Raw genomic sequence first — 27,123 nt, forward strand, 5'->3', positions numbered from 1 at the left:
TTACAGTGATTAAGAGGTTATTTATATTAATCTTGTATTCCTTCACTGAAAACTTCCAGAAGGAGATCATTGAGTATGTGCTTGCTCTTGTGTTAGGGTTTGTTCGGTAAACATTTACTAACTATTATATAGATTATTTCACCTGAAAATTGTATTCTAATTATAGCACCATACTTAATATATTTCAGAAAAGGCAGTGTAGGTATTTTTAAGATAGCACTATTGAAAATCAGAAAACAAAGAAATGGTTGAGTTCATTTCACTAAGCTAGTTTTAAATAAACAACCTGATTAGAGGACTGGTTACCTTTTTTCCAACCTGTAGCATCTTTTCAACTCCTACACATTCCCTCTCCCTCGAATAAAAAAAGTACTATCCACCTGTCAACTCAACAGATCTGTTTTTTTTTTTTAAATTGTTGACCTAGTAGAGAAAAAAGCTTCATATTTTACATCTTTTATAACTGAATTGTTGTGATTCAAGCTTATAAACTGAGAGGGAAAACTAAAGTATAAGGAGCATTTTTATGTTACTTTATGAACAAATACTTTGAAAAAGGAAGGTCATTTATCTCTTAGATTGAGTAAAGGCCTTTTTTTCTCCTAATCTAAAACTTTAGGAAAATTTCAACATGGTTTACAAAAGAATTTAGTAACTTGTCTTTCATTAACACAATACATAAATGTAAATATTGGCAACCTTCAGTTTTTATAAGAAACTAGTAACTGTTAGTGTTGCCATCATAATTTCATTAGTGTGGCTTCTTTACACACTTTCTCCAGTGACGCAAATACAGACGTGATTTTTTGGAACATCAAACTTATGGCTGCCTTCTCTCTTCTTCATTACTTATGTTGGACTAAGTGCCATTATCACTGCCAAAAATAATCCCACAGTTCAGTAGACTTCAGTTTTGAGGTCTCTCGTGTCCTCCTCAGACCACCAGTAGCTTTGTCTCTTGGAGATCAGAAATTGGACACTTCTTTTTGATGTTTAACAAACCCAGCTCTGTTCCTTAACCCCTAAGGAAGAATATATCAAAACAACAAATTTTCTAAGCAACATCACTGGAAACATAGCAGCAAATCCCTTTGGAATGCATCGTTTGGAACACAGGCCAAATTATTTTTGTGTCAAGCTTTATGAGATTTGTATTAAGGTGATGACAATGTTAAAAGTCTCTATTAGGCTAAGATATTATAAGTTATTTGTATTTTCTTTTATCTGTATCCATATACATAAAGGACTAAAGAGTCACCAAATTTTGGTAATATCAGTATTCTTACACTGTAAACAGCTTTAAGAAACGAAAGGTAAAATATGGAGCTTACAGATTTAGGTTTCTATTATTTTTATACTATAACCAAGTCCGTAAAACTAATGTTAAAATAGGGAGCTTATCTAATTCTGCCAACTTATCCTCCCCCATTACTCCTTACCCTCTGCCTCTCCTCATCTCTACCTCATACACACTTTTTTTTGCTATCTTTTAGGAAATGTTTTTTTCAACCACATTTCTCCTCCCTTCTGTTTTTTTGGCTTTGTAACTTATTTATATAACCTTTCCGATGATGTCCTATGGATTATGCTAAAGTATAATAAATAAGTCATGTAGTTGAGTTTGTAGCAAGACCTTATACCATCAAACCATAGTTAATAGAAAGAGGTATTTTTAAAGAAATATAAAATTCTGCTTTTTTTCACATCTCTCCTTAGCACTTTAGTGTATTTTTATGAAATATTCTAAACTCCTGCTTTTTTCTTCCAAATGTAAGTGTCTGTTCACATTGGATGGCCCTAAGCAAGTAACTGCCTTTTTTTTCCCTTTCATTTATTCTGAAACTTCGTAAGCTAACAAGAGGCCCAAAGTTTTATCTTCCACATTCTTTGCCTTACAAACCTACCATATTTTACTTTTTAGAATTTATTAAAGATTGCCCCATGGAACAGTTTTACTTTAAGGAGTATGGCTTTGAAGAAATTTTTACAAAGGTGTTATTTATTTTCATCTTTCTAACATTTAGGATGCATTTAAATGTCCACTGCTTAGTAGATTACATTTTACTAATTTATAATTTAAACATAACAGTTATGAAGATGAATGTATACAAGGGCCTGTAAATGACAGTCTTGCCTTTGCTGCCTCTCAGGAGAGAGAGTCTTCTGGGTAACCTATAAATTTGAAAGACAGCCTGTTTTCCCAACCTCCTTTAACCTAGCAAGCTGTAGAGAACTTGGACTTTTCCTTCCTCCATTACTGAAATAAGAAATTATGGCTATAGAAGGCAACTTATGACTCCTTCTATAACCAACTTTTCTGGACATTTTTCAAAAAGTAAGAATTAAATGTTAATACATTTTCTGATTTTAAAAATGAGGATTGTAGTTAATAATGATCTGAATTTAATATGGCAAGATCTGTAACATTTTTGTGAGAGATATATGGTCATTAAATTTGAAGACTTTTCATATTAAATTTATAATCCATTTGATTCTCACATTTGTACATATACTTGCCTAGATTTAAATGCAGATTTTATCAGGTGAAATGTAAAATATAATCAGCATTGTTGGGGAGGGACCTATCTACACAAGTATATATTTGTTCTTAAAAATATATGTTTGAGGGGCGCCTGGGTGGCGCAGTCGGTTAAGCGTCCGACTTCAGCCAGGTCACGATCTCGCGGTCCGTGAGTTCGAGCCCCGCGTCGGGCTCTGGGCTGATGGCTCAGAGCCTGGAGCCTGTTTCCGATTCTGTGTCTCCCTCTCTCTCTGCCCCTCCCCCGTTCATGCTCTGTCTCTCTCTGTCCCAAAAATAAATAAACATTGAAAAAAAATTTTTTTTTAAATATATATATATATGTTTGAGAAAACTTATGTAAGATAGATTATTTAAACATCGTGTATATTTCTAAGTCTTTATGTTTTTCATTTTAATCAAAACTTCTATCCCATCTTTAAGACTCACCTCAGCAAATCCTTTGCTTGTCCTCAACTCAGTCTGCCTTTCCTTGGGTCTAACATTACCCATTCTAGAAACCTCTGTATCAATTGCATGATTGTACTGTGATTACCTAACACATACATCTATTAGACTACTCCCTGAGGGCAGGGACTGATTATGTCTTTTCTCAGCATAAAGCACTCTGCTGCCATAGTGTTATTAAACATTGAAGGTATGGGATTGTGATATCAGAATTCTACCACTAACCCTAGAAATTTACTCTTTTGAGACTAGAAAACAAAAGGGACAACTGCAAAAGAAAGCAGGGGAATCTTAATTGGGTTGGTGCCAGAAACTTCAGGGTAGAGCTCTGAGAAATTGGACTGGACTATCAGTGCTCCTAAAGGGCCTCTTCTATATCTTGGGTTCAAAATTGAATGTCACACAACTGGCTAGTGACATGGAAGGCCTGAAGGGAAGAGTATGCAGCACCAGTGGAGAAATGATTGAGCTTTTTCCCCATGTGGTCCCTGACTCAGCTTACCCCTTTGCCACATGGGATGAAGAGATAAGACGGAGAGGGTCCCAGCTATGTGTACAACCTTTTAAAGCACAGTGATTCTACTTTTGAAAGTGATATAATCAAGGTCCTCAAATTTAACACATCATATTAACATTTCCTCATCTTTTGGAATGATGTGAAGAGCAGGAATTGACAGAGACTTGATTGCATCTTCTTCCCTTAGAGCTTTGTAAGTGAGCTTTCAATAAATGTTTATTTATCATCAAATCATTTACCTTTTCAAGTAAATTTGTATTTATTTCTGACATATCCTTTTCTTAGTTTTGATGTTCTTATCCTGAATTTTAAGATTCATATGTTCTTAGTATTTTTGTGACTTGTACACTATTAGCATTATCATTACTTAGTGTTTGTATTGCTGAGGCAAGATATATAAATAGACCCAGGAGAGTTCTTTGAATTATTTGACCTTTGTGCATAATGTATCCAAATGGAGTTGGACCATTAGGAAAAGAACATTAACATAACTATACTTCAGAGTAGAAAGCTCTCAGGGTCATCTGTGTGGCTCAGTCAGTTAAGCGTCCGACTTCAGCTCGGGTCATGATCCTGTGGTCTGGGAGTTCAAGCCCCGCATGGGGCTCTCTGCTGGCAGCTCAGAGTCTGGAGCCTGCTTTGGATTCTGTGTCTCCCTCTCTGCCCCTTCCATGCTGTCACTCTGTCTCTCTCAAAAATAAATACACATTAAAAAAAAAAAAAAGAAAGCTCTGAAGTCTTTATTTGAAAAGAAATTTACTCACCTTGTTAAGTATGTATTGTACCATCCCAGCCAAAGTTTTAATCATTTGAGTTATCACCTTTTTTTTGGTGATATAAGAAAGTGAGAATATGATATCTGACGTGTGTACAGCAGAATTAGTAATGGATAAGTGCAAATGATTTAATTTGGGGATGTGCTATTGATAGCACTGATTCTATGAAGTCAGTTAAAATGTGTACCTTGTAGGGGCACCTTGGTGGCTCAGTCAGTTAAGTTTCTGACTTTGGCTCAGGTCATAATTTCACACTTTGTGGGTTCAAGCCCTGCATCAGGCTCTGTGCTGACAGCTCAGAGAGCCTGGAGCCTGTTTCGAGTTCGGTGTCTTCCTCTCTTTCTGCCCCTCCCCTGCTCATGCTCTGTTTTTCTCTCTCTCTCTCTCAAAAATAAACATGAAAAAATTTTTTCAAGGGCTACATACATACTAATATAAAGGCAAAAGAAGAGCAATTTTAAATAATGAGCCATATAAAAGGTCTTGTTTTGGGGGTATGTGAAGACCTATAAAGGAGGCTTTTTTTTTTTTTTTTAGCTTCTATTTTTTTCTAGTTTTATTGAGAAATAATCGACATATATCACTGTATAAGTTATAAGTTTAAGGCATACAGCCTGTATAAGTTTAAGGCATACAGCCTGATGGTTTGATTTACATATATTGTGAAATAATTACCACAGTAGGTTTAGTTAACATCCATCATCTCACATAGATACAGTGAAAAGAAAAACATTTCTCCCTGTGATGAGAATTCTTAGGATCTACTCTCCTAACAAGTTTCCTGTATATCACATAGCAGGGTTAGCTGTAGTCATCATGTTTTACATTACATTTCTAGCACTTCTTTATCTTATAACAGGAAGTTTGTACCTTTTGACCACTTTCCTCCAATTCCCCTTCCTTCTTCCCAACCCCCACCTCTGGTAATCACAAATCTGATCTTTTTTTTCTGAGTTTGGTGGTTTTGCTTTGTTTTTAGATTCTACATAGAATGAGATCATACAGTATTTGTCTTTATGTGTCTGACATATTTCACCTAGCATAATACCTTCAGGGTCCATCCATGTTGTCATAAATGGTAGTATTTTATCATTTTTTTGTAGTTGAATAAAATTCCATTGTGTGTGTATATACCACAACTTCTTTCTCCATTCATCCATTGATGGATACTTAGCTTGTTTCCATGTCTTGACTATCATAAACAATACTAGTAGGAAAATAGGGCTACAGGATATATTTCTGAGTTAGTGTATTCATTTCCTTTGGATATATTCCGAGGACTGGAATTCCTAGATCATATGGTAGTTTTTTTTTTAATTTTTTAAGGAATCTTCATACTGTTTTCTACAGTGGCTGTGCCAATTTACAGTCCCACCAACAGTGCACAAAATTTCCCTTGTTTATTCACGTGCATACCAGCATCTCTTATCTCTTATCTTTTAATGATGGTCATTCTAACAGGCATAGAGGTAATATCTCATTGTGATTTTTAATTAGCATTTCTCTAGTAACTAGGGATATTGAGCACCTTTTCGTGTACCTGTTGGTCATTCATATATCTTCTTTGGAAAAGTGCCTATTCAGGTCCTTTGCCCATTTTTAAATTGTATTATTTGTGTTTTTTGCTATTGAGTTGTATGAGTTCTTTATGTATTTTGGATATTAACCCCTTAGCAGACATATGGTTTATAAATACCTAAATATTTCTGTAGGTATTTTATGTTCACTTTTTTAATGGTTTCTTTTGCTGAACAGAATCTTTTTAGTTTGATATAGTGTCACTTATTTACAAATGTTGTAGCTCATGCTTTAGGTGTGATTTCCACAAAAATCACTATGAAGACCCATGTCAAGGAACTTTTTTCCTATATTTTCTTCTAAGAGTTTGATGGTTTCAAGTTTTACATATAAGTCTTTAATCCATTTTGAGTTAATTTTTTGTGAGTAGTGTAAAATAAAGATCAGGTTTTATTCTTTTACATGTGACTGTCCAATTTTCCCAGCACCATTAATTGAAGAGACTGTCTTTTCTCCATTGAGTATGCTTTGCTCCCTCATCAAATATTAGTTCATCATCTGTATTTGGGTTTATTTCTGGGCTTTCAGTTCTGCTTCATTGGTCTATTTATCTGTTTTTATGAAAGAGGCATTTTTAATAATTGATTGTCTTGTGTCCTTTGATTAGGGTGTTCCAGTGATGGCAATAAGAAACAAAATGATATCGGAAGGACTAGACCCAGATCTTCTTGAGTAAGTAATTTTTCTAATATAATGTTACACTAATATGTTGAATTTATCATTTATAATAAAAATATTCCAAGCTCTATTTTTTCCACTAAACAGTGTTTTATTGTTGAAGAAACCATCTTCATAAAGAGTGTCTTTCCCAATATTACAAAATTGAAAAATCTACCCTATGCTACTAAAACCAGCCTTTGCATATTTAAGGAGCAGTTTCAATAGATTATTGATGAATATATATATATATCCAAAAGAGATGGAATTTGATGACAGTTTTGCTGCATGCAGTAATGTCTATATGAAGCAGGGTTTTTTTTTTTTTTCTTTCATGCTACCTTTTCTTTTTTATTCTATTTTATTCTTCTTTTTTTTTCTTTCTTTTCTTAATTATCTACCAGATTTTTTAAGACCTTAGTATATAAGAAGTTTACTCTACCATGATCTAAGTTGAGCCAGATTGAGGAATAAAGTAAAGCCACTCTAGGTCCACATTAATAATTATTATGAAACTAGATATCTGTTTGTGTGAATTTTATAAAAAAATTTTTTGAGAAATGCTGACAAATTGTGGCTCAGAAATTTGACAATAATTTATTCCATCCAAGCAAACCTGGCTACATGGCTCATTCTGGATAAAATATATCTTAATGGATTATTCAGAGCTAGTCTGTTTTTCAAGTATCTAGATACTTGTAAAGAGTCCAGTTTGGGGTTTTAGTTCACTCCGATGTATTTGGTTATGTTATCCAGACATTCATATTATATCAGCAGTATACTTTGAAATTTTTCTTGGCTGTCAGCCCTTCAAGAAAATGTGTGCATTTTGGAGGTGAAACACCATAAACAGTCTTTTTCTCCTATCTTATCTTTTAAAAAGAATATTTAAGAATTTTTTTCAAGTCTGTAAGAATAGATTTCCAACATGTATCTACATTTAGTATATATCCAAGTAGCAAACAGTTCAAGTACAATGGCATATATTGGTAATTTGAACTAAAGCATCTCCAGGATATTTGGCAGTTGTTCTGGAAATTGTTTCTGACACACACTTTAAAAGCAGATGGATTGTGACATATATTTTAATGTGAATAGAACATATGGGTCCAATCCATTTTGGTATTCTTTGGAATATATGTTATAAATATATTTAACATTGACCATGACCTCTTTTCTGCTTCTGGAAATACACAGTAGATCTTCTATAATAACAGAGAGCTAAAATGACCTTTAAAATGATGATTTTTCTCTCTAGAGAAAATGTACTGGAAAACTAACAGTCCAATAAGTATCAGCATATGTTGGATATCCAATTTCTTTACCCCCTACTGGCTTCATTTCATCCTCTGCCCAGCCTAAGCCTACTTCATAATCCTTTACTTCAGTCAGCTCCCACACCAGGAACTTAAAAGTCATCCTTGATTTTACCCTCTTCCATATCCCTGATTATGTCAGTCACTATGATTTTTTTCATTTTTAATCTCTCACAGCTGACCACATCCCTCATCATTTCTTACCTGAATTATTATAATTGCTTCTGATTGGTTTCCTTATTCTCTTTCAGTCTGCCACGAAAGCCTTAGTGGATCTGTTCATACTTTGTTCTTGTTTCAAAACTTTCTGTGACTCTCAACTGCCTTCAACACAGAGTTTAACAACTTAGAATTGCATTTAGAGATGCTTTTATCATCAAGACCCAGACTCTTTTGCTTCATTTCTTGCCACTCTTCCATACATTCCTATCTCCTGCAGCTGTAGCAGACTATTTGCAGTTCTCTGAATTCCCCTATTCCCTTTTGGTATCTTCAATTTTTTTTACCTCTCCTTGGACCTCTCTGGCCTGGCTAATTTCATATTAATTAAGACTCCATTTAGGTATCACTATGGGAGGAAGTCCATGGATGACTACCAAGGGGAGAATGCCCAGCACCCCAATACTTCCTTGACGTATCTCATTTAGAAGTTTGAAGGCCCGTCATTGTCCGTAAATGTTGAGAAACATTCAGTTGCAAGGTGGTGCCAAGTTTTGGGGTAGAATTCCAGTAACAGTTAACATTGTCTTACAGAAAAGCTGCTCCTCAACCACAGCCTGGAGCCTGAATTCTGATCCATTACCTCATACGTACATGCCATCAGTCACAAGGGTTGAAGAGGGGGTGACTCACTATAACCTATCACTGCTACTACTAGAAAACCTCAGCATTTATCATTTATCTAGATATGATAAGTGAAATCAACCATCTTGTTAAAGAGGAATCCTGGCACTTTGAGAATGATGTTTATAGAAAATTAGGGAGTCTGACTTTAGGAGAAAAGTTGGAGATGCTGAAGGAGAGAAAATGTGCCATCTGAGGGAAGAGTATACTTTTATTGAGAATCTTAGTACAAATTAAGCCTCAGCCAAGAAGTTTCAGTAAAGATTGTTTTGTTTTTCCTTTAAAGTGTAAGCATACACTTTTTTAAAATTAGCCTTAAGTAGTAAGACAGACTCCTACAATGGTTAGAATAGTCTAGATCTGTCTGCACTGAGAAAAGAGCAAAGCTGAAGTTGATACAGAAATAAATACTGATCAAAAATACATTATGATTTCATTGACCTGTGTGGATAAAAATTTGGAAGCTAAGAGTATATAATTTTAAAATGAAACAGTTTATATAAGGAGAAATAAGACCTGGCTATTTTCCTAGAAAAATGACTGTCATTGAATTTTAGAAAGTTTATGAAACTGAAGAAAATGCCTGATAGTTACCAAATAAAATTTGTTTGATACTTTGTTTCATTTTTTTTAAATGTTTTATTTATTTTTGAGACAGAGAGACAGTGTGTGAGCAGGGGAGGGGCAGAGAGGGAGACACAGAATCTGAAGCAGGCTCCAGGCTCTGAGCTGTCAGCACAGAGCCCGATGCGGGGCTCAAACTCACAAACCACCCGATCATGACCTGAGCCGAAGTCGGACACTCAACCGACTGAGCCACCTAGGTGCCCCTGTTTGCTACTTCTAAATGATAAATTATTTTTGAAATTCCCAAGATTTTGAAAATAACAATAGTGCTTATATAGCCAAGAACTATTCCTGTTTAGCTTGAAAAAATTAGTTTCCAATGACACTGAAATAAAGATATGTAAAAGAGTACCTTTGTCACCATCATACTCTAAAGAATTTAAGGGAAGAGGCGCCTGGTGGTTCAGGAAATTAAGTGTCTGACTCTTAATTTTGGCTCATTTCATCATCTCACATTTCCATGGGATCGAGCCCCCCATTGGGCTCAGCACTCATAGCACAGACCCTGCTTGGGATTCTCCCTCTCTCTCTGCCCCTCTCCTACTTGTGCTTTCTCTCTCTCAAAATAAATAAACATAAAAAAAAATAGTTCAGGGGCGCCTGGGTGGCTCAGTCGGTTAAGCGTCCGACTTCAGCTCAGGTCATGATCTCACGGTTCATGGGTTCAAGCCCCACATTGGGCTCTGTGCTGACAGCGCAGAACCTGGAGCCTGCTTAAGATTCTGTGTGTGTGTGTGTGTGTGTGTGTCTCTCTGCCCCTCCCCCACTTGCACTCTCTCTGTCTCTCAAAAATAAATAAATGTTAAAAAAATTAAAAAAAAAATAGTTCGGGGGCACCTGGGTGGCTCAGTCGTTTAAGTGTCTAACTTCGGCTCAGGTCATAATCTCACAGGTCCTGTGTTTGAGCCCCGCGTGGGGCTCTGTGCTAACAGCTCGAAGCCTGGAGCATACCTCAGATTCTGTGTGTCCCTCTGCCCCTCCGTGGCTCATGCTCTGTCTCTCTCTCAAAAATAAGTAAACATTTAAAAAAATAGTTTAAGGAGAGAGAAAATGGAAATCTTTTAAGATTAATCTAGTTTTGCATTCAGAACGATAGAACAGGTATATTCTTTGAATCAATGCAAATTTTCTTATCAGGAGAAAAAAAAGTATTTTCTCCCTTATCCTGTTCTTTTGTATACTTTTATGTCCTAGAACTATGGTCACTATTATTACCTAGTAATTACTACTTTTACTGTTCTAGGATACATAGACTAGCCTCTGGACCTGCCCAGCAGGAGATGAAATTCATGATGGTTATGGCTCATCCTAAGGCAGACTCTAGAAATGGTCTGCATATTCAGATTCTGCCCTGCCACTGTCTAGCAATATGACCCTGGACTATTTAATTGCTCTGTGCATAAATTTACTCATCAGTAAAATGGTAAATAGGACTTCACCCTTCACAGAGTTGTTCAGACTTAGAGAATGATGTAAGCACTTAGCACAGCTCTGGACAAGCAGCAAATGGCCAGTAAATGTTAGTTGTGATTTATGAATGTTTTAATGAGGGAATAGGTATCAATGGATTTTCCAGGCTTTTGGATCGCAACTTATTTATAATCCTCTAGTCGCCTGTATACCATTGTGTTTTCAACAAGACATACTTAACATACACAGAGTAGTCATCCTTTTGGTTTATACAGTTTTCATTTTCTCAAACTGAAAAATGTGTATTTTAAACTTTGCAGTAAAGAACAGACTTCTGAAATTGAAATTCAGCTGGTCACACGCTTAATATTAGTGCGGGGGGGGGTACAGTTTGTAGCATTTTTTGAGGTAAGATTGGTACATAACATTTTATAAGTTTCAGGTGTATGACATTGTAATTTGACATCTGTATACACTGTATACACTACAAAGTGGTCACCACTAAAAGTCATTACCATCATCCATCACCATCCCTCACTCCACTCACTCATCCTGCTCACCCTCATCCTGCTCCCTTTCTGGTAACCACCAATCTGTTTTCTGTACCTATGAGCTTAAATTTGTATTATTTTGTTAATTCATTTGTTTGCTTTTTTTTTTAGATTCTACATGTGAGTAAAATCATTTGATATTTGTCTTCCTCCATCTGACTTATTTCACTTAGCATAATACCTTCGTGGTCCATCCATGTTGTTGTAAATGGCAAGATTTCATCCTTTTTTATGGCTGAGTAGTATTCATTGTGTGTATACATACACATATACATACATACCTATACATATAAATATATATATTACAACTTATTTAGCCATTCATCCAATGATGGACATTTAAGTTGTTTCCATTTCTTGGTTATTGTAAGTAATGCTGAATGAACATAGGGGTGCAAATATCTTTGCAAATCAGCATTTTTGTATTCTTTGGATAAATACCCAGAAGTCAAATAGCTGAATCATATACTTGTATTCTTAATTTTTTGAGGAATGTCCATACCGTTTTCCACAGTGGCTGTGCCAGTTTACATTCCTACCAATAGTTTGTGAGGCTTACCTTTTCTCCAGATCCTAAGCAACACTTGTTATTTCTTGTCTTCTCGATAATACCCATTCTACCCAGTGGGAGATGATATCTCATTGTGGTTTTGATTTGCATTTCTCTAATAATTAGTGATGTTGAAGATGTTTTCATGTGCCTGTTGGTCATTTGTATGTCTTCTTTGAGAAAATGTCTATTCAGATCCTCTGCCCATTTTTTAATCAGGTTGTTTGTTATTTTGTTGTTGAGTTTTATAAGTCCTTCATATATTTTAGATATTAATCCTCTGTCAGATATATGATTTGCAAAAATCTCCCATTCGGTAGGTTTCCTTTTCATTTTGATGATGGTTTCTTTTGCTGTGCAGGGGCATTTTAGTTTGATGTAATCCCATTTGTTTGTTTTTGCTTTTGTTTCCTTTGTTTTTGGACTCAGAGCCACAAAAATATTACTAAGTCCAATGTCAAGGAGCTTATTGTATGTTTCCTTCTAGCAATTTTATGGTTTCATGTCTGACATCGTAGTCTTTAATTAACTTTGAGTTAATTTTTATGTGTGATCTAGTGATCTAGTTTCATTCTTTTGCATGTGGTTGTCCAGTTTTTTCAACATCATTTATTTAAGAAACTGCCTTTTCTCCTTTATATATTCTTGACTCCTTTCTCATAAACTGATTATCCATATATGTGTGGGTTTAATTCTGGGGTGTCAATTCTGTTCCTTTGATCTGTGTGTCTGTTTTTATGCTAATAGCATACTGTTTTGATTACTATGGCTCTGTACTGTAGTTTGAAATTGAGGCATGATACCTTCAGCTTTGTTCTTTCTCAAGATTGCTTTGGATTTTAGGGCTTGTTTCCATACAAATTTTAGAATCATTTTTTTCCAAAAGGCCATTGGAATTTCAATAGGAATTGAATAGAATCTGTAGATTGCTTTGGATAGCATGGACATTTTAACAATATTATTTTTTCCAATCCATGAGCATGGGATATCTTTCCATTTATTTGTGTCTTCTTCAATTTCTTTCATCCGTGTCTTTCTTATAGTTTTCAGTATACAGGTCTTTCAATTCAAAGTTCTATTTAGGCATTTTATTCTTTTTCATGAAATTGTTTTTTTTTTTTTTTTTTATGTTTTATTTATTTTTGAGAGAGAGAAAGCACAAGCGGGGCAGGGGCAGAGAGAGGGGAACAGAGGATCCAAAGCAGACTTTGTGCTGACAGCAGGGAGCCCAATGTGGGGCTTCAGTTTGCAAACTGTGAGATCCTGACCTGAGTCGTAGTCAGACGCTCAACCAACTGAGCCATCCAGGTGCCCCAATCTTTTCGGTGAAACTGTAAATGGGATTGTTTTCTTAATTTCTGTTTCTGATAATTTGTTAATAGATTATAGAAACACCAAAATTTCCATATGTTGATTTTGTACTGTGCTACTTTACTGAATTTGTTTATTAGTTCTAATAGTTTTTTGGTGCTATTGTTTGAGTTTTCTATGTATAGTATCATGTCATCCGCAAATAGTGACAAATTTACTTTCTTTCCAATTTGATGCATTTTATTTCTTTTTCTGGTCTAATTGTTATGGCTAGGATTTCTAATATTATGTTGAATAAAAGTGGGGATAGGGGCATCCTGGTCTTATTCCTAATTTTAGAGGAAAAAGCTTTCAGTTTTTTACTATTGACTGGTGTTAGCTGTGGGTTTGTTATATATGGCCTTCATTATGTTGACGTGTTCCCTCTATATCTAGTTTGTTTAGAGATTTTATCATAAGTGTTATTGAATTTTGTCACATGCTTTTTCTGCATTTGTTGAGATGATAATATGATTTTTTTCCTTCATTTTATTAATGTGGCATATAGCATTGATTTATATGTGGATTTTGAACCATTCTTGCATCCCTGGAATAAATCCCATTTGATCATGCTATATGATCCTTGTAATGTATTATTGAATTCAATTTGCTCATATTTTGTTGAGGATATTTGCATCTATGTTCGTCAGGGGATGTTAGCCTGTAATGTGTGTGTGTGTGTGTGTGTGTGTGTGTGTGTGTGTGTGTGTGCGCGCGCGCTGTCTTTGTCTGGTTTTGGTATTAGAGTAATGCCAGCCTCCTAAAATAAGTTTGGAGGCATTCACTCCTTTTTGATCTTTTGAAAGAGTTTGAAAAGGGTAGGTATTAAATCTTTGAATGCTTGGTAGAATTCACTACATGTGAAGCTGTCTAGTCCTGGACTTTTGTTGAATCGATCTTCTTATTGGTAATCGGTCTATTCAGATTTTCTTTTTCTTTAGTCTTGGAAAATTGTGTATTTCTAGGAATTTACTCATTTCTTCTAGGTTGTCCAGTTTTTTTGGTGTGTAGTCATTCTTAGTAATCTCTTCTGATCCTTTGTATTTTTGTGATGTCAGTTGTAATTTCTCTTTCCTTTCTGATTTTATTAGAGACTCCTTTTATTCTTTGTTAGTCTAGATAAAGTCTTGTCAATTTTGTTTATCTTTTCAGAGAACCAGCTCTTAATTTCATTGATCTTTTCTACTGTTTTTTTTATTCTGTTATTTCCACTCTGATCTTTAATATTTCCTTCCTTTTACTGACTTTGAGCTTTATTTTTCCTTCTTTTTCTAGCTCTGTCAGGTGTAAAGTTAGATGGCTTGAGATTTGGGGTTTTTTCTTGTGGTAGGCCTGTATTGCTGTGATCTTTCTTCTTAGAACTACTTTTGCTGCATCTTGTAGATTTTGGTATATCATATTTCTGTTTTCATTTGTCTCTGGGTATTTTTTTTAATTTCTTCTTTGAGTTTTTTAAAGTTTAGTAATTTGAGAGAGAGAAAGAGAGAGATAGAGTGAGCACAAGCAGGGTGGAGCAGCGGGGAGAGAGAATCCCAAGCTGGCTCTGCACTGTCAGTGGAGAGCTTGATGTGGGACATGAACCCACAAACTGCAAGATCATGACTGAGCTGAAGTCAAACACTTAACCAACTGAGCCACCCAGACGCCCCTCTTCTCTCATTTTTTTGATGACCCAGTGGTTGTTCAGTAGCATGTTCTTAGTTTTTCCATTAATTCTTATAATGGATTCTACTTTCATACCATTGTGAGTGGGAATGTTTGATAAAATTTCAGTCTTCTTGAATTTATTGAGATTTGTTTTGTGGCCTAACACATGATCTATCCATGTGGAGTTGAGAAACATGGATATTCTGTTGCTTTTGGATGGAGGGTTCTATATATTTTAAGTCCATCTGGTCTAGTGTGTCATATAAGGCTGATACTTCCTTATAAATTTTGTTTGGATGATCTATCCATTGATGTAAGTGGGTGTAACATATTGATTTGGCTAATGAAAACATCCAATGAGTCAAGTTATTGTGCAGGCTTTGAACCAAACAAGCTCATTGACATTTGTCCTGGAGATATTTATTCAAAAGACATTTATACCTCCTCCCAGACTGTGGAATGACCAAAGTTATGGTTGCCAGAAGTAAAAGTAATCACCTCAGCCTCACTTTGACAAGAGGGGATTTATTTGTGTTAACCAAAAGGGTACTGGAAAGCAAGAAAGCTTTCTGTTAATTATACTGAAAGGATGTCCAGCCCTCTACGCGAATTCCTTATCTGCCAGTAGTCTTTGTCTATGTCCTGCTACACACAACAACATAATGGATTAAAGTTTGGGCTTCGGCTGGTTGAGGGTGGGATAGACCTCAATTCCCCATCTGAACAATTCCAAAAAATAGTTTTACTGCTTCCATTTTTAATTCTTGCTGAGCTGGAATCCCATTCAATGTAATTATCGTTTCTCAACCACTCGCTGGCAAACTGGATAGAAAGTACAAGACAGGAAAAAACAACGTCAAAATATTGTTATTGGTCTAGTGTTGGAGACCTTGATCACGAGAGTCAGAGAAATAATAGAAATATTAAAGAGATGTTATTAAAAAGAAGTTGTGGCCTGCCAATGACTAGTAAGCAAAAGATAAAGGAGCAGCTGGGAATTAAAGGGCCCCAAGATAAATGGCAAAAGCCAGTTCTCATAGGAGGGCTGACTTTCTTTTTCTTTATAGTATTGGGCATTACATTGTTTCCCTGACTGCAGGAATCTATGTACCACAACAAAGGACAGGATATACCTGGGTTGATGGGCATTCAGAAGAAAAAGACCAAAGGGTGTGTAGTTTGAGTAAATGTAATGCTGAAAGAAGTCTCACTAGCTACTATAATATCAGAGTCTAGATTGTCATTTTTATAACCACCCCAAAGGTCTTTATATGGTCAGTACAATCTTGGTTCAGGAATTTAGTGTTTTACTTTTTCCTGAAGACCACCTATTGCCATTGCCTAGAGTTATGACAGAACAGTCTTGAGTGACAACAGTATCATGTGACATTATAGCTCTAAGTGTGCTATAGTTGATATTGAAAAGTGATTTGGATGATAACTACTGTACTCTCTCCCCGTAACCTCCTACTCAGTAATATTTTTACTAACAATGTTTTTGTCACTTAATCTGCTTTAAGTTCAATGGTCTTAGGTTTAAAGAAAATGAAAAATATTTTTAAACTATTTATCTACACTAAAAAATGTTTTTCCAAAGTATGTTTATATGGTTTTTGTGTCCTCAAAGTGGCTGTGGTTTTAAGCACAAGTATAAATAGCTCTTTAACGAAAACAAATTCAACCAACAATATTTGTATGTTAGGACTCTTTTCGTGTTCAGAATCACAGAAACCAGCTCAAACTAGTTTAAACAAAAAGAGAAGTTACTGATTCACATAGCAAAGAAGTCCAGGTAGTAGGGCAGGATCTAAGGCCCGTGTCATCAGTGCTTGCTGTCTGGCTGGCAGTGTTCTCTCTTTCCTAGCACCCATTCCACCTTTACTCCTTGGCATAGTCATTCACTTCTCTCCTGCTACAGATGAGCTTACTGCTTGAAGCCAAGGAATTCACAATTATGAAGGCTTTAATATTGCTAGTTTTGCTAACTGAACAAAATAAACTATGGAATATTATAGCTCATTTCTAGGGAAACATTGTGATTGGCCCTGCGTGGGTCTTGTGCCCTCCCTTGAGTCAATCTCTCTTCCCAGGGGAAGATTCTTAATGATTGGCCAAGCCTGGATTATGTGACTAAAACAAGGAAGGGTATAGGGAAAGAGTGGGGGAACAGAGATTGTGATTGACATCCTTATTTGATTCCCATAAGTGAGAAAGGTGAGTAACAAAAAGAACTTGCACACAGCATCTAATATGCTAAAAAGTACTGATTTGTATGTGTTTAGTTCTTCCTTCTCCTTTCCTTTCTAAATTTTGGCTCATTTTTTGTTGAAGTCAGCCTAGTAACTTTAATAAGTAACTTAAAAATACTTATTTTAGGGGCGCCTGGGTGTCTCGGTTAAGCATCCAACTTCAGCCTGGGTCATGATCTCAGAGTTTGTGAGTTCGAGCCCCACATTGGGCTCTGTGCTGACAGCTCAGAGCCTGGAATCTGCTTCAGATTCTGTGTCTTCCTCTCTCTCTGCCACTCCCCTGCTTGTACTCTGTCTCTCAAAATTGAATAAACATTTTTAAAAAATTTAAATACTTATTTTAAAAGATAGACTAAGTAATGAGTTTAATGCTAAACTCCTATAATTTTTATTTTGTTAAGACTTTTTGGATAATCTTGGTGCCACAAATTATATAAGTATGCTTATTAAAATGCAGCTACCAACCTAGCATTTTTTTTTATCATTGAACCACTATAGATTGAGATTTTTAAAAAACGTGCATGATACATCATGAATGTACTTTTGACTTTATATGTGTCTCTATATTTTGCTGATAAACTCTTTTTTTTTAGTGATTTACTTGTATATTTAAGATAAACTGTTATAAAGTCCTCATCTAATTTTAGTAGTGAATCATTTGACTTTTTAGAAACTAAACTTTATACCAATACTTTAAGGTAGTAACTTTTTCAAATATATCTTTAAAACTTCTTTGCATGGGGGGGGTGCCTCAGTGGCTCAGTCAGTTAAAAGTCCATCTTTGGCTCAGGTCATGAGAGCCTTTGGCTCTCATGGTCTGTAAGTTCAAGCTCTGCATGGGACTCTGCTGTCAGCACAGAGCCTGGTTTGGATCCTCTGCCCCCTTCTCTCTCTGCCCCTAACCACCTCCCTCTCAAAAATAAATAAACATTAAATAAAAACTTTGCATAAAAGACAACTTAAAAGGTTCATATATACAGGATCAAGCAAGAGCACTTCTGATCATAAGACAAAAAGCCAAATTTTTGTTCCCACTAAGAATATGCTGGAAATGCTGGTATTATTATAAGTTTTATTATTGCTACTAACATTTCTATAAAGCTTTTTAACTTAGATAATGCTTTCATATACATTATTTCATTTGATTCTCATGGTATCTTGAAATTTTTCTCTTTTTTGTACCCAAAGGGAACCAGTATATGCTTTTTCATTTGTCTGCCTAGCAATTCCAAGCCAAAGTAGCATACAATTTATTTTTAAGTGAATGAAGACAAACAATAATAAATATTGACAAACATACTAAGAAAATGGAACCCTTGGAATCCCACCAACCCCACTGGTGGGAGTGTAAGATGATATAGCTGCTATGGAAAACAGTATTGCAGTTCTTCAAGAAATTAAGCATAGAATTGCCATATGGTTGAGCAAATCCACTTCTAGATATATACCCAAAAGAAGTGAAAGAAGGGACTGAAACATGTATTTGTATACCATGTTCATAGTAGCATTATTCACAGTAGCCCGAAGTTGGAAACAATCCAAATGCCCATCCACAGGTGAATGGATAAACAAAATGTAATATGTGCGTACAAAGGAGTATTATTCATCCTAAAAAAGGAAGGAAATTCTCATACCTATTACTCCTACCATATGCTCTAATTTCATCAAATTTGAACTGCAATTACTTTATACTCTACGTCCCAAATGATTTATAGTTCCCAAATGCAGCATGCATTCCCATTTTTTTTCTTTATTCAGAACACTCTCATCCTCACTTACTCCCACCTTTTCTGTTTTTGAGAAACTCCTACTTATATCTTAAAACCCTTTACAAATGTCTCCACTTCTCTGGATTCTTCTCTGACCAAACATCATAGAGTGAATTAACTTTTTACATAAGCATAGTTACTACAACTGTATTTATGTATATCACATTTATAGTAATAATTTATATTTCTGTCTCCCTCTAAAATATCCCCCTAAAATATAAGTTTCTTCAGGGAAGGAACTACTTGTTATTCATTTCTGTATCTCTAGCACCTAACACAGTTCCTGGCAAAATTGTGGGTACGTGATGATGATGATGATGATGATGATGATGATGGCGATGACTATGACGACGACAATGACCACGAAGATAGCATCTATTTAATATACTTACTATGTGCCAGATATTATTTGATATACTTTACATATAATATTTCATTCTAATCATTACAATACTCCAGTCGGTTCGTTGGATCCAAAGTGGTTACCTAGCTTCCCCCAAATTGCTCAAATATGTAGCAAGACTGGGATTTGAATCCAGGCAGTCTGGCTCCAGAATGTGTTTTTTTTTTTTTTTTTTTTTTACTTTTTAATATGAAATTTATTTTTTTTATATATGAAATTTATTGTCAAATTGGTTTCCATACAACACCCAGTGCTCATCCCAAAAGGTGCCCTCCTCAATACCCATCACCCACCCTCTCCTCCCTCCCACCCCCCATCAACCCTCAGTTTGCTCTCAGTTCTCTACAGTCTCTTATGCTTTGGCTCTCTCCCACTCTAACCTCTTTTTTTTTTTTTTCCTTCCCCTCCCCCATGGGTTCCTGTTAAGTTTCTCAGGATCCACATAAGAGTGAAACCATATGGTATCTGTCTTTCTCTGTATGGCTTATTTCACTTAGCATCACACTCTCCAGTTCCATCCACGTTGCTACAAAAGGCCATATTTCATTTTTTCTCATTGCCACGTAGTATTCCATAGTGTATATAAACCACAATTTCTTTATCCATTCATCAGTTGATGGACATTTAGGCTCTTTCCATAATTTGGCTATTGTTGAGAGTGCTGCTATGAACATTGGGGTACAAGTGCCCCTATGCATCAGTACTCCTGTGTCCCTTGGATAAATTCCTAGCAGTGCTATTACTAGGTCATAGGGTAGGTCTATTTTTAATTTTCTGAGGAACCTCCACACTGCTTTCCAGAGCGGCTGCACCAATTTGCATTCCCACCAACAGTGCAAGAGGGTTCCCGTTTCTCCACATCCTCTCCAGCATCTATAGTCTCCTGATTTGTTCATTTTGGCCACTCTGACTGGCGTGAGGTGATACCTGAGTGTGGTTTTGATTTGTATTTCCCTGATAAGGAGCGACGCTGAACATCTTTTCATGTGCCTGTTGGCCATCCGGATGTCTTCTTTAGAGAAGTGTCTATTCATGTTTTCTGCCCATTTCTTCACTGGGTTATTTGTTTTTTGGGTGTGGAGTTTGGTGAGCTCTTTATAGATTTTGGATACTAGCCCTTTGTCCGATATGTCATTTGCAAATATCTTTTCCCATTCCGTTGGTTGCCTTTTAGTTTTGTTGGTTGTTATCTTTGCTGTGCAGAAGCTTTTTATCTTCATAAGGTCCCAGTAATTCACTTTTGCTTTTAATTCCCTTGCCTTTGGGGATGTGTCGAGTAAGAGATTGCTACGGCTGAGGTCAGAGAGGTCTTTTCCTGCTTTCTCCTCTAAGGTTTTGATGGTTTCCTGTCTCACATTCAGGTCCTTTATCCATTTTGAGTTTATTTTTGTGAATGGTGTGAGAAAGTGGTCTAGTTTCAACCTTCTGCATGTTGCTGTCCAGTTCTCCCAGCACCATTTGTTAAAGAGACTGTCTTTTTTCCATTGGATGTTCTTTCCTGCTTTGTCAAAGATGAGTTGGCCATACGTTTGTGGGTCTAGTTCTGGGGTTTCTATTCTATTCCATTGGTCTATGTGTCTGTTTTTGTGCCAATACCATGCTGTCTTGATGATGACAGCTTTGTAGTAGAGGCTAAAGTCTGGGATTGTGATGCCTCCTGCTTTGGTCTTCTTCTTCAAAATTACTTTGGCTATTCGGGGCCTTTTGTGGTTCCATATGAATTTTAGGATTGCTTGTTCTAGTTTCGAGAAGAATGCTGGTGCAATTTTGATTGGGATTGCATTGAATGTGTAGATAGCTTTGGATAGTATTGACATTTTGACAATATTTATTCTTCCAATCCATGAGCAGGGAATGTCTTTCCATTTCTTTAAATCTTCTTCAATTACCTTCATAAGCTTTCTATAGTTTTCAGCATACAGATCCTTTACATCTTTGGTTAGATTTATTCCTAGGTATTTTATGCTTCTTGGTGCAATTGTGAATGGGATCAGTTTCTTTATTTGTCTTTCTGTTGCTTCATTGTTAGTGTATAAGAATGCAACTGATTTCTGTACATTGATTTTGTATCCTGAAACTTTGCTGAATTCATGGATCAGTTCTAGCAGACTTTTGGTGCAAGTAGCCCAGACAGGCCACCCCACCCCACAGTGAATCCCGCCCCTAGGAGAGGGGAAGAGAAGGCACACACCAGTCTGACTGTGGCCCCAGCGGTGGGCTGGGGGCAGACATCAGGTCTGACTGCAGCTCCGCCCACCAACTCCAGTTATACACCACAGCACAGGGGAAGTGCCCTGCAGGTCCTCACCACGCCAGGGACTATCCAAAATGACCAAGCAGAAGAATTCCCCTCAGAAGAATCTCCAGGAAATAACAACAGCTAATGAGCTGATCAAAAAGGATTTAAATAATATAACAGAAAGTGAATTTAGAATAATAGTCATAAAATTAATCGCTGGGCTTGAAAACAGTATAGCTGACAGCAGAGAATCTCTTGCTACAGAGATCAAGGGACTAAGGAACAGTCACGAGGAGCTGAAAAACGCTTTAAACGAAATGCATAACAAAATGGAAACCACCATGGCTCGGATTGAAGAGGCAGAGGAGAGAATAGGTGAACTAGAAGATAAAGTTATGGAAAAAGAGGATGCTGAGAAAAAGAGAGATAAAAAAATCCAGGAGTATGAGGGGAAAATTAGAGAACTAAGTGATACACTAAAAAGAAATAATATACGCATAATTGGTATCCCAGAGGAGGAAGAGAGAGGGAAAGGTGCTGAAGGGGTACTTGAAGAAATAATAGCTGAGAACTTCCCTGAAGTGGGGAAGGAAAAAGGCATTGAAATCCAAGAGGCACAGAGAACTCCCTTCAGACTAACTTGAATCGATCTTCTGCACGACATATCATAGTGAAACTGGCAAAATACAAGGATAAAGAGAAAATTCTGAAAGCAGCAAGGGGTAAACGTGCCCTCACATATAAAGGGAGACCTATAAGACTCGTGACTGATCTCTCTTTTGAAACTTGGCAGGCCAGAAAGAATTGGCACAAGATTTTCAGTGTGCTAGACAGAAAAAATATGCAGCCGAGAATCCTTTATCCAGCAAGTCTGTCATTTAGAATAGAAGGAGAGATAAAGGTCTTCCCAAACAAACAAAAACTGAAGGAATTTGTCACCACTAAACCAGCCCTCCAAGAGATCCTAAGGGGGACCCTGTGAGACAAAGTACCAGAGACATCACTACAAGCATAAAACATACAGACATCACAATGACTCTAAACCCATATCTTTCTATAATAACACTGAATGTAAATGGATTAAATGCACCAACCAAAAGACATAGGGTATCAGAATGGATAAAAAAACAAGACCCATCTATTTGCTGTCTACAAGAGACTCATTTTAGACCTGAGGACACCTTTAGATTGAGAGTGAGGGGATGGAGAACTATTTATCATGCTACTGGAAGCCAAAAGAAAGCTGGAGTAGCCATACTTCTATCAGACAAACTAGACTTTAAATTAAAAGCTGTAACAAGAGATGAAGAAGGACATTATATAATAGTGACAGGGTCTATCCATCAGGAAGAGCTAAGAATTATAAATGTCTATGCGCCGAATACTGGAGCGCCCATATATATAAAACAATTACTCATAAACATAAGCAACCTTATTGATAAGAATGTGGTAATTGTAGGGGACTTTAACACCCCACTTACAGAAATGGATAGATCATCTAGACGCACGGTCAATAAAGAAACAAGGGCCCTGAATGAGACATTGGATCAGATGGACTTGACAGATATATTTAGAACTCTGCATCCCAAAGCAACAGAATATACTTTCTTCTCGAGTGCACATGGAACATTCTCCAAGATAGATCATATACTGGGTCACAAAACAGCCCTTCATAAGTTTACAAGAATTGAAATCATACCATGCATACTTTCAGACCACAATGCTATGAAGCTGGAAATCAACCACAGAAAAAAGTCTGGAAAACCTCCAAAAGCATGGAGGTTAAAGAACACCCTACTAACGAATGAGTGGGTCAACCAGGCAATTCGAGAAGAAATTAAAAAATATATGGAAACAAACGAAAATGAAAATACAACAATCCAAACGCTTTGGGACGCAGCGAAGGCAGTCCTGAGAGGAAAATACATTGCAATCCAGGCCTATCTCAAGAAACAAGAAAAATCCCAAATACAAAATCTTAACAGCACACCTAAAGGAAATAGAAGCAGAACAGCAAAGGCAGCCTAAACCCAGCAGAAGAAGAGAAATAATAAAGATCAGAGCAGAAATAAACAATATAGAATCTAAAAAAACTGTAGAGCAGATCAACGAAACCAAGAGTTGGTTTTTTGAAAAAATAAACAGAATGTGTGTTCTTAACCACTATGCTATACAGCTGTGATGATCACATGTATTAAAAAATGGTTACACACATACATTAATGTTATAATTTCAGCTCCTTTTAGGCTTAAGCTGCTTTTACCCTTAAGTAGCATTTATTTTAGGGGTATCATATACATTGTTTTATTTGTTTGAGTTGCCATAGATATAATTTTTACATTGTATTCAAATTCCCTCTGGTAATTTTTTTCTTTTTTAACAAAGTAAAGGCATTAAGAAATCACAAATACAGCAAAGACAGATTTACTTGGAAATTGTGCCCAGTATTCATGCCCAGTGGTTCCACAGTCTTGCTTCTATGGAGAGCAATGAAGACTGTGGTCTCATATTAGTATTTTAGGCAGATGGAGTATCAGTCAAAACCTGGTAAACGCCTTACCCAGCTTCCAAGTTTTACTGTATCGAGTACATGTGACTTCCTAATAGGTATAATCTAAAACTGTGCAGCAGAGCAAATGAGTTTCTGTTTTACCGATTGCTGGGGAGCAGTGCCAGCATTTCTTTCTGTTTTGTACATGACAGATATGATATTAAAAACTATAAGCCAAAACTCAGCCATAATTTTTAATAACTAAATGTACATGGTAGACTATACATGTTTTAATTTTAGTAACAGTGATTTTATTTATGGCAAAGCAGAGTTTTATTGGTTGGTGTCCTAAATCTTTAATAAGAATCAAAGAGCCTGAGGGAGAAATAAGTCTGGTAGTTCTCAATTATTAAGACAGAGCAGCTATATTATTCTTCCACTCCCTGTTAGTTTCCCCAAAAGTATACTTTACTTGCTTAACTTATTTTCTCAGTGAGAGTGAATAGAGGCTGAATAATAGTATTACCATATTGATTAGATAATTTACTAGCAAACACTATGGAACTTATCTAGTTGAATGTTTGGTTTGTTGTAAAATTTCATTTGGTTTATTATATCTCCCTGCAAAGTTGAGTTTAATCATTCTCATATCTCCTTGTTTTACCTAGGGAGTCTTCAAGACATTATTTTTACCAACTCATACTTTTTACATTCATTCTATGAAGATAAAATATAAGTGAAAACACTCAACAAACATTAAGAACCTTTTACCAGGCCCTCTTCTCCCCTGCAAAATTTCCATACTGTCTGTGTTTCTTAATGGCCATTCTTTAACTCTCTTCCATTTGTAAATTTCTTTCTGCAGCTTTCCTGGAACATGAAGATTTTCGTTTTCTTTCCATTTCTAGCTTTCCTTTCTCTGTACCTCTTGTATACTTGGAGACTACGGAGATGTAGCACTGGTCACGCCAGCCTCTCCACATCACATCTCTGTCTGTAGTTGGGTCTCCATGGAATGAGAAGCAGAAAGTACTGAACTAGCAAATTCTGTAAGGACTGGCAAGAGAAAACAGCGCTGTGGCCCATACAGGAATAGCACTAGTAATCCCCAGAGTGCTGGAAAAGCCAAAGAGAAGCATGCTGTGGAGGAGACTGGGAGACCCTCAGTTAAGGACACAGACTTGGTGAACTTATTAACAGCAATATTCTAGGATGAACCTAATTTACAGATAGTAATTGCTTTTTTTCAACTGGAAAAACCAAATTGTTTCCTTCTCTTTCAGGAGGCCAGATGCTCCAGTGCCTGATGGTGAAGGTGAAAAAAATACAGAAGAAAGTTCAGATAGTGAATCTTCTTTTAGTGACTAAGCTTAATTTTCATAACAGTTACACATACATGTGTGGGTATGCATTTACATTCTATAAGAAAGAAAGCCTGAGCTTGAACTCTTAGTCATAAAAACATCAAATGGTCATATATCTACCACCAAACTCCCTCTATGCTAAAAAAAATAATAAAGCATTTATAATCTGGCAGAATGTCTTATTACCAAAATACTGAAAAGTAGAATAACCAAAATAAAGTGCCATTAGTGCTGCAAATACCAAGGTGGGAGATTTCAGGATGTGGTGAGCATTGAAAATGAAGTCAATGTGAGTTTGGTGATCAAAAACAGACTCAATGCAAAAAAGTGAATTTGACTAAGTGAGTAATTCAATTTTTGTGACTATTTTAGCATGAAAAGTATTAAGTGCATTTATATTATAAGAATTGCTAAAGAATTTTCTGGCAGAGACTAATATTGGATTTAAATTTTCAGTGACAACTTGAAGCTGATATGTCATAGAAATTATGAAGTTGAAATTTATTGGCATATAGAGCTTTTCACCACTTGGTCATTAGTTCATATACTATCAAAGTGTCAGATATTCTTAGAATATTATCAGATAGAAATTGAATTGAAGGTAGTTTCAGTATGTTTCACAGTGAGCAGGCATCGTGTCATCAACTCTTTTATTGCCTAAACAGAAAAAAATCTTTAATTTAAAATGCTGTCCTTACCTCACCTTGCAAATAATTCTTCATGAATAATTATTTGCACAGTCTAGAAAATCTCTAAAATACTTACATGGAAAGATATATAAATGCATTTGATTAATGGTACCTGTCTTAGTTTAGCCCACCTGAAAGTAGACCCTGAGGAAAAGACTTGGGGGTAAGTATGGCATTTGTGAGGTGATCACAGGAAGCAGAAGCGAGAGAACAGGAAGAGCAAGAGAAAGAAAACCCATACAAAAGTATATTACCAAGGTTGCCATTTTGAACTCTAAGACCTGAGAAGTTTACAAACTGCCTCCTCAAAATATTCACCTAATACAGATAGCATAATTATTAACCAGTTTCCATCCCCTATTAGTTGAAAGTTACCTCCAGGAGAAGTGACTACCCCAGAATTTCTGAGCTATCCTTTTATGAGAGAAAGTAGGCTACCCCAACATTGAAAAAGGACTTGGAACAGAAAGCGGAAAAATGCATGCCTCACACTTGTGGTAGGATTTCACTAGCAAAAACGGACAGGTCTGAGTTCAGAACTCTCTAAGTGCAGTTGTGGCTGATATCAGAAGTTGACAAGGAGATGTGATGTTTGGCAAAAGAGATGTTTGTTTTTGAATAAATAGTTCTTACCTATTCAGAACTGCTTGAGTCCCATGTTAAGTTCATTCTATCACTGAGTCTTCAAAGTGATGGTCAGCAACAGTATAAAAGACTGCCCAAGACGATTAGACAAGCTACAGTTCCTGTTACAGTTCCTGTTACTACAACTGAACCCAAGGCCAAAATATATTCATCATCTCTTTCTTCCACCAGCCATTTGAGATTTTCATTGCTCTCTGCCAGAAATTCAGCTAGTCTAGTTTGGTTGACTGCCTGAGTGGCCCAGACCTTCATCCCTTCAGAGATCTAGGGTCTTGGTTACTTTGCCCTTTTTAGGCTATGAGTATCACAATTGTTTGTTCACTGTTCACCTCAGGCACGGAAACATCAAGACATGCCCCCAGTGAATCACCTGAGTTCCAGACACATTCTCCCTGTTTCTTTTTGTAGTCACATTTCTAGCTCCTCATGTTAACCAACATATTAATTCCCCTTTCTTGCCTGTTGT

The 27,123-nt window shown here is 36.3% G+C and overlaps 1 protein-coding gene across 7 annotated transcripts in view; it reads left to right on the plus strand.

Moving 5' to 3' along the window:
- WASHC3 (WASH complex subunit 3) overlaps positions 1–27,123 on the plus strand; it is a 97,120-nt gene that overhangs the window by 26,359 nt on the left and 43,638 nt on the right. For 3 of the 7 annotated variants that reach the window (XM_040491072.1, XM_040491076.1, XM_040491071.1), the window contains 2 exons: positions 6,465–6,529; positions 25,243–26,648. In XM_040491072.1, the coding sequence (XP_040347006.1) occupies positions 6,465–6,529; positions 25,243–25,327 (150 nt within the window). In that variant the 3' untranslated portion in view covers positions 25,328–26,648. Of the gene's footprint in view, positions 1–6,464; positions 6,530–16,898; positions 16,954–25,242; positions 26,649–27,123 lie in introns of those variants that run through there. The other 4 variants (XR_005795347.1, XM_040491075.1, XM_040491074.1 and 1 more) reach the window with 2 other exon arrangements.

This window comes from Herpailurus yagouaroundi, unplaced genomic scaffold (genome assembly GCF_014898765.1).
Source record: "Herpailurus yagouaroundi ecotype Mexico unplaced genomic scaffold, PumYag 182, whole genome shotgun sequence".
NCBI lineage: Eukaryota > Metazoa > Chordata > Mammalia > Carnivora > Felidae > Herpailurus > Herpailurus yagouaroundi.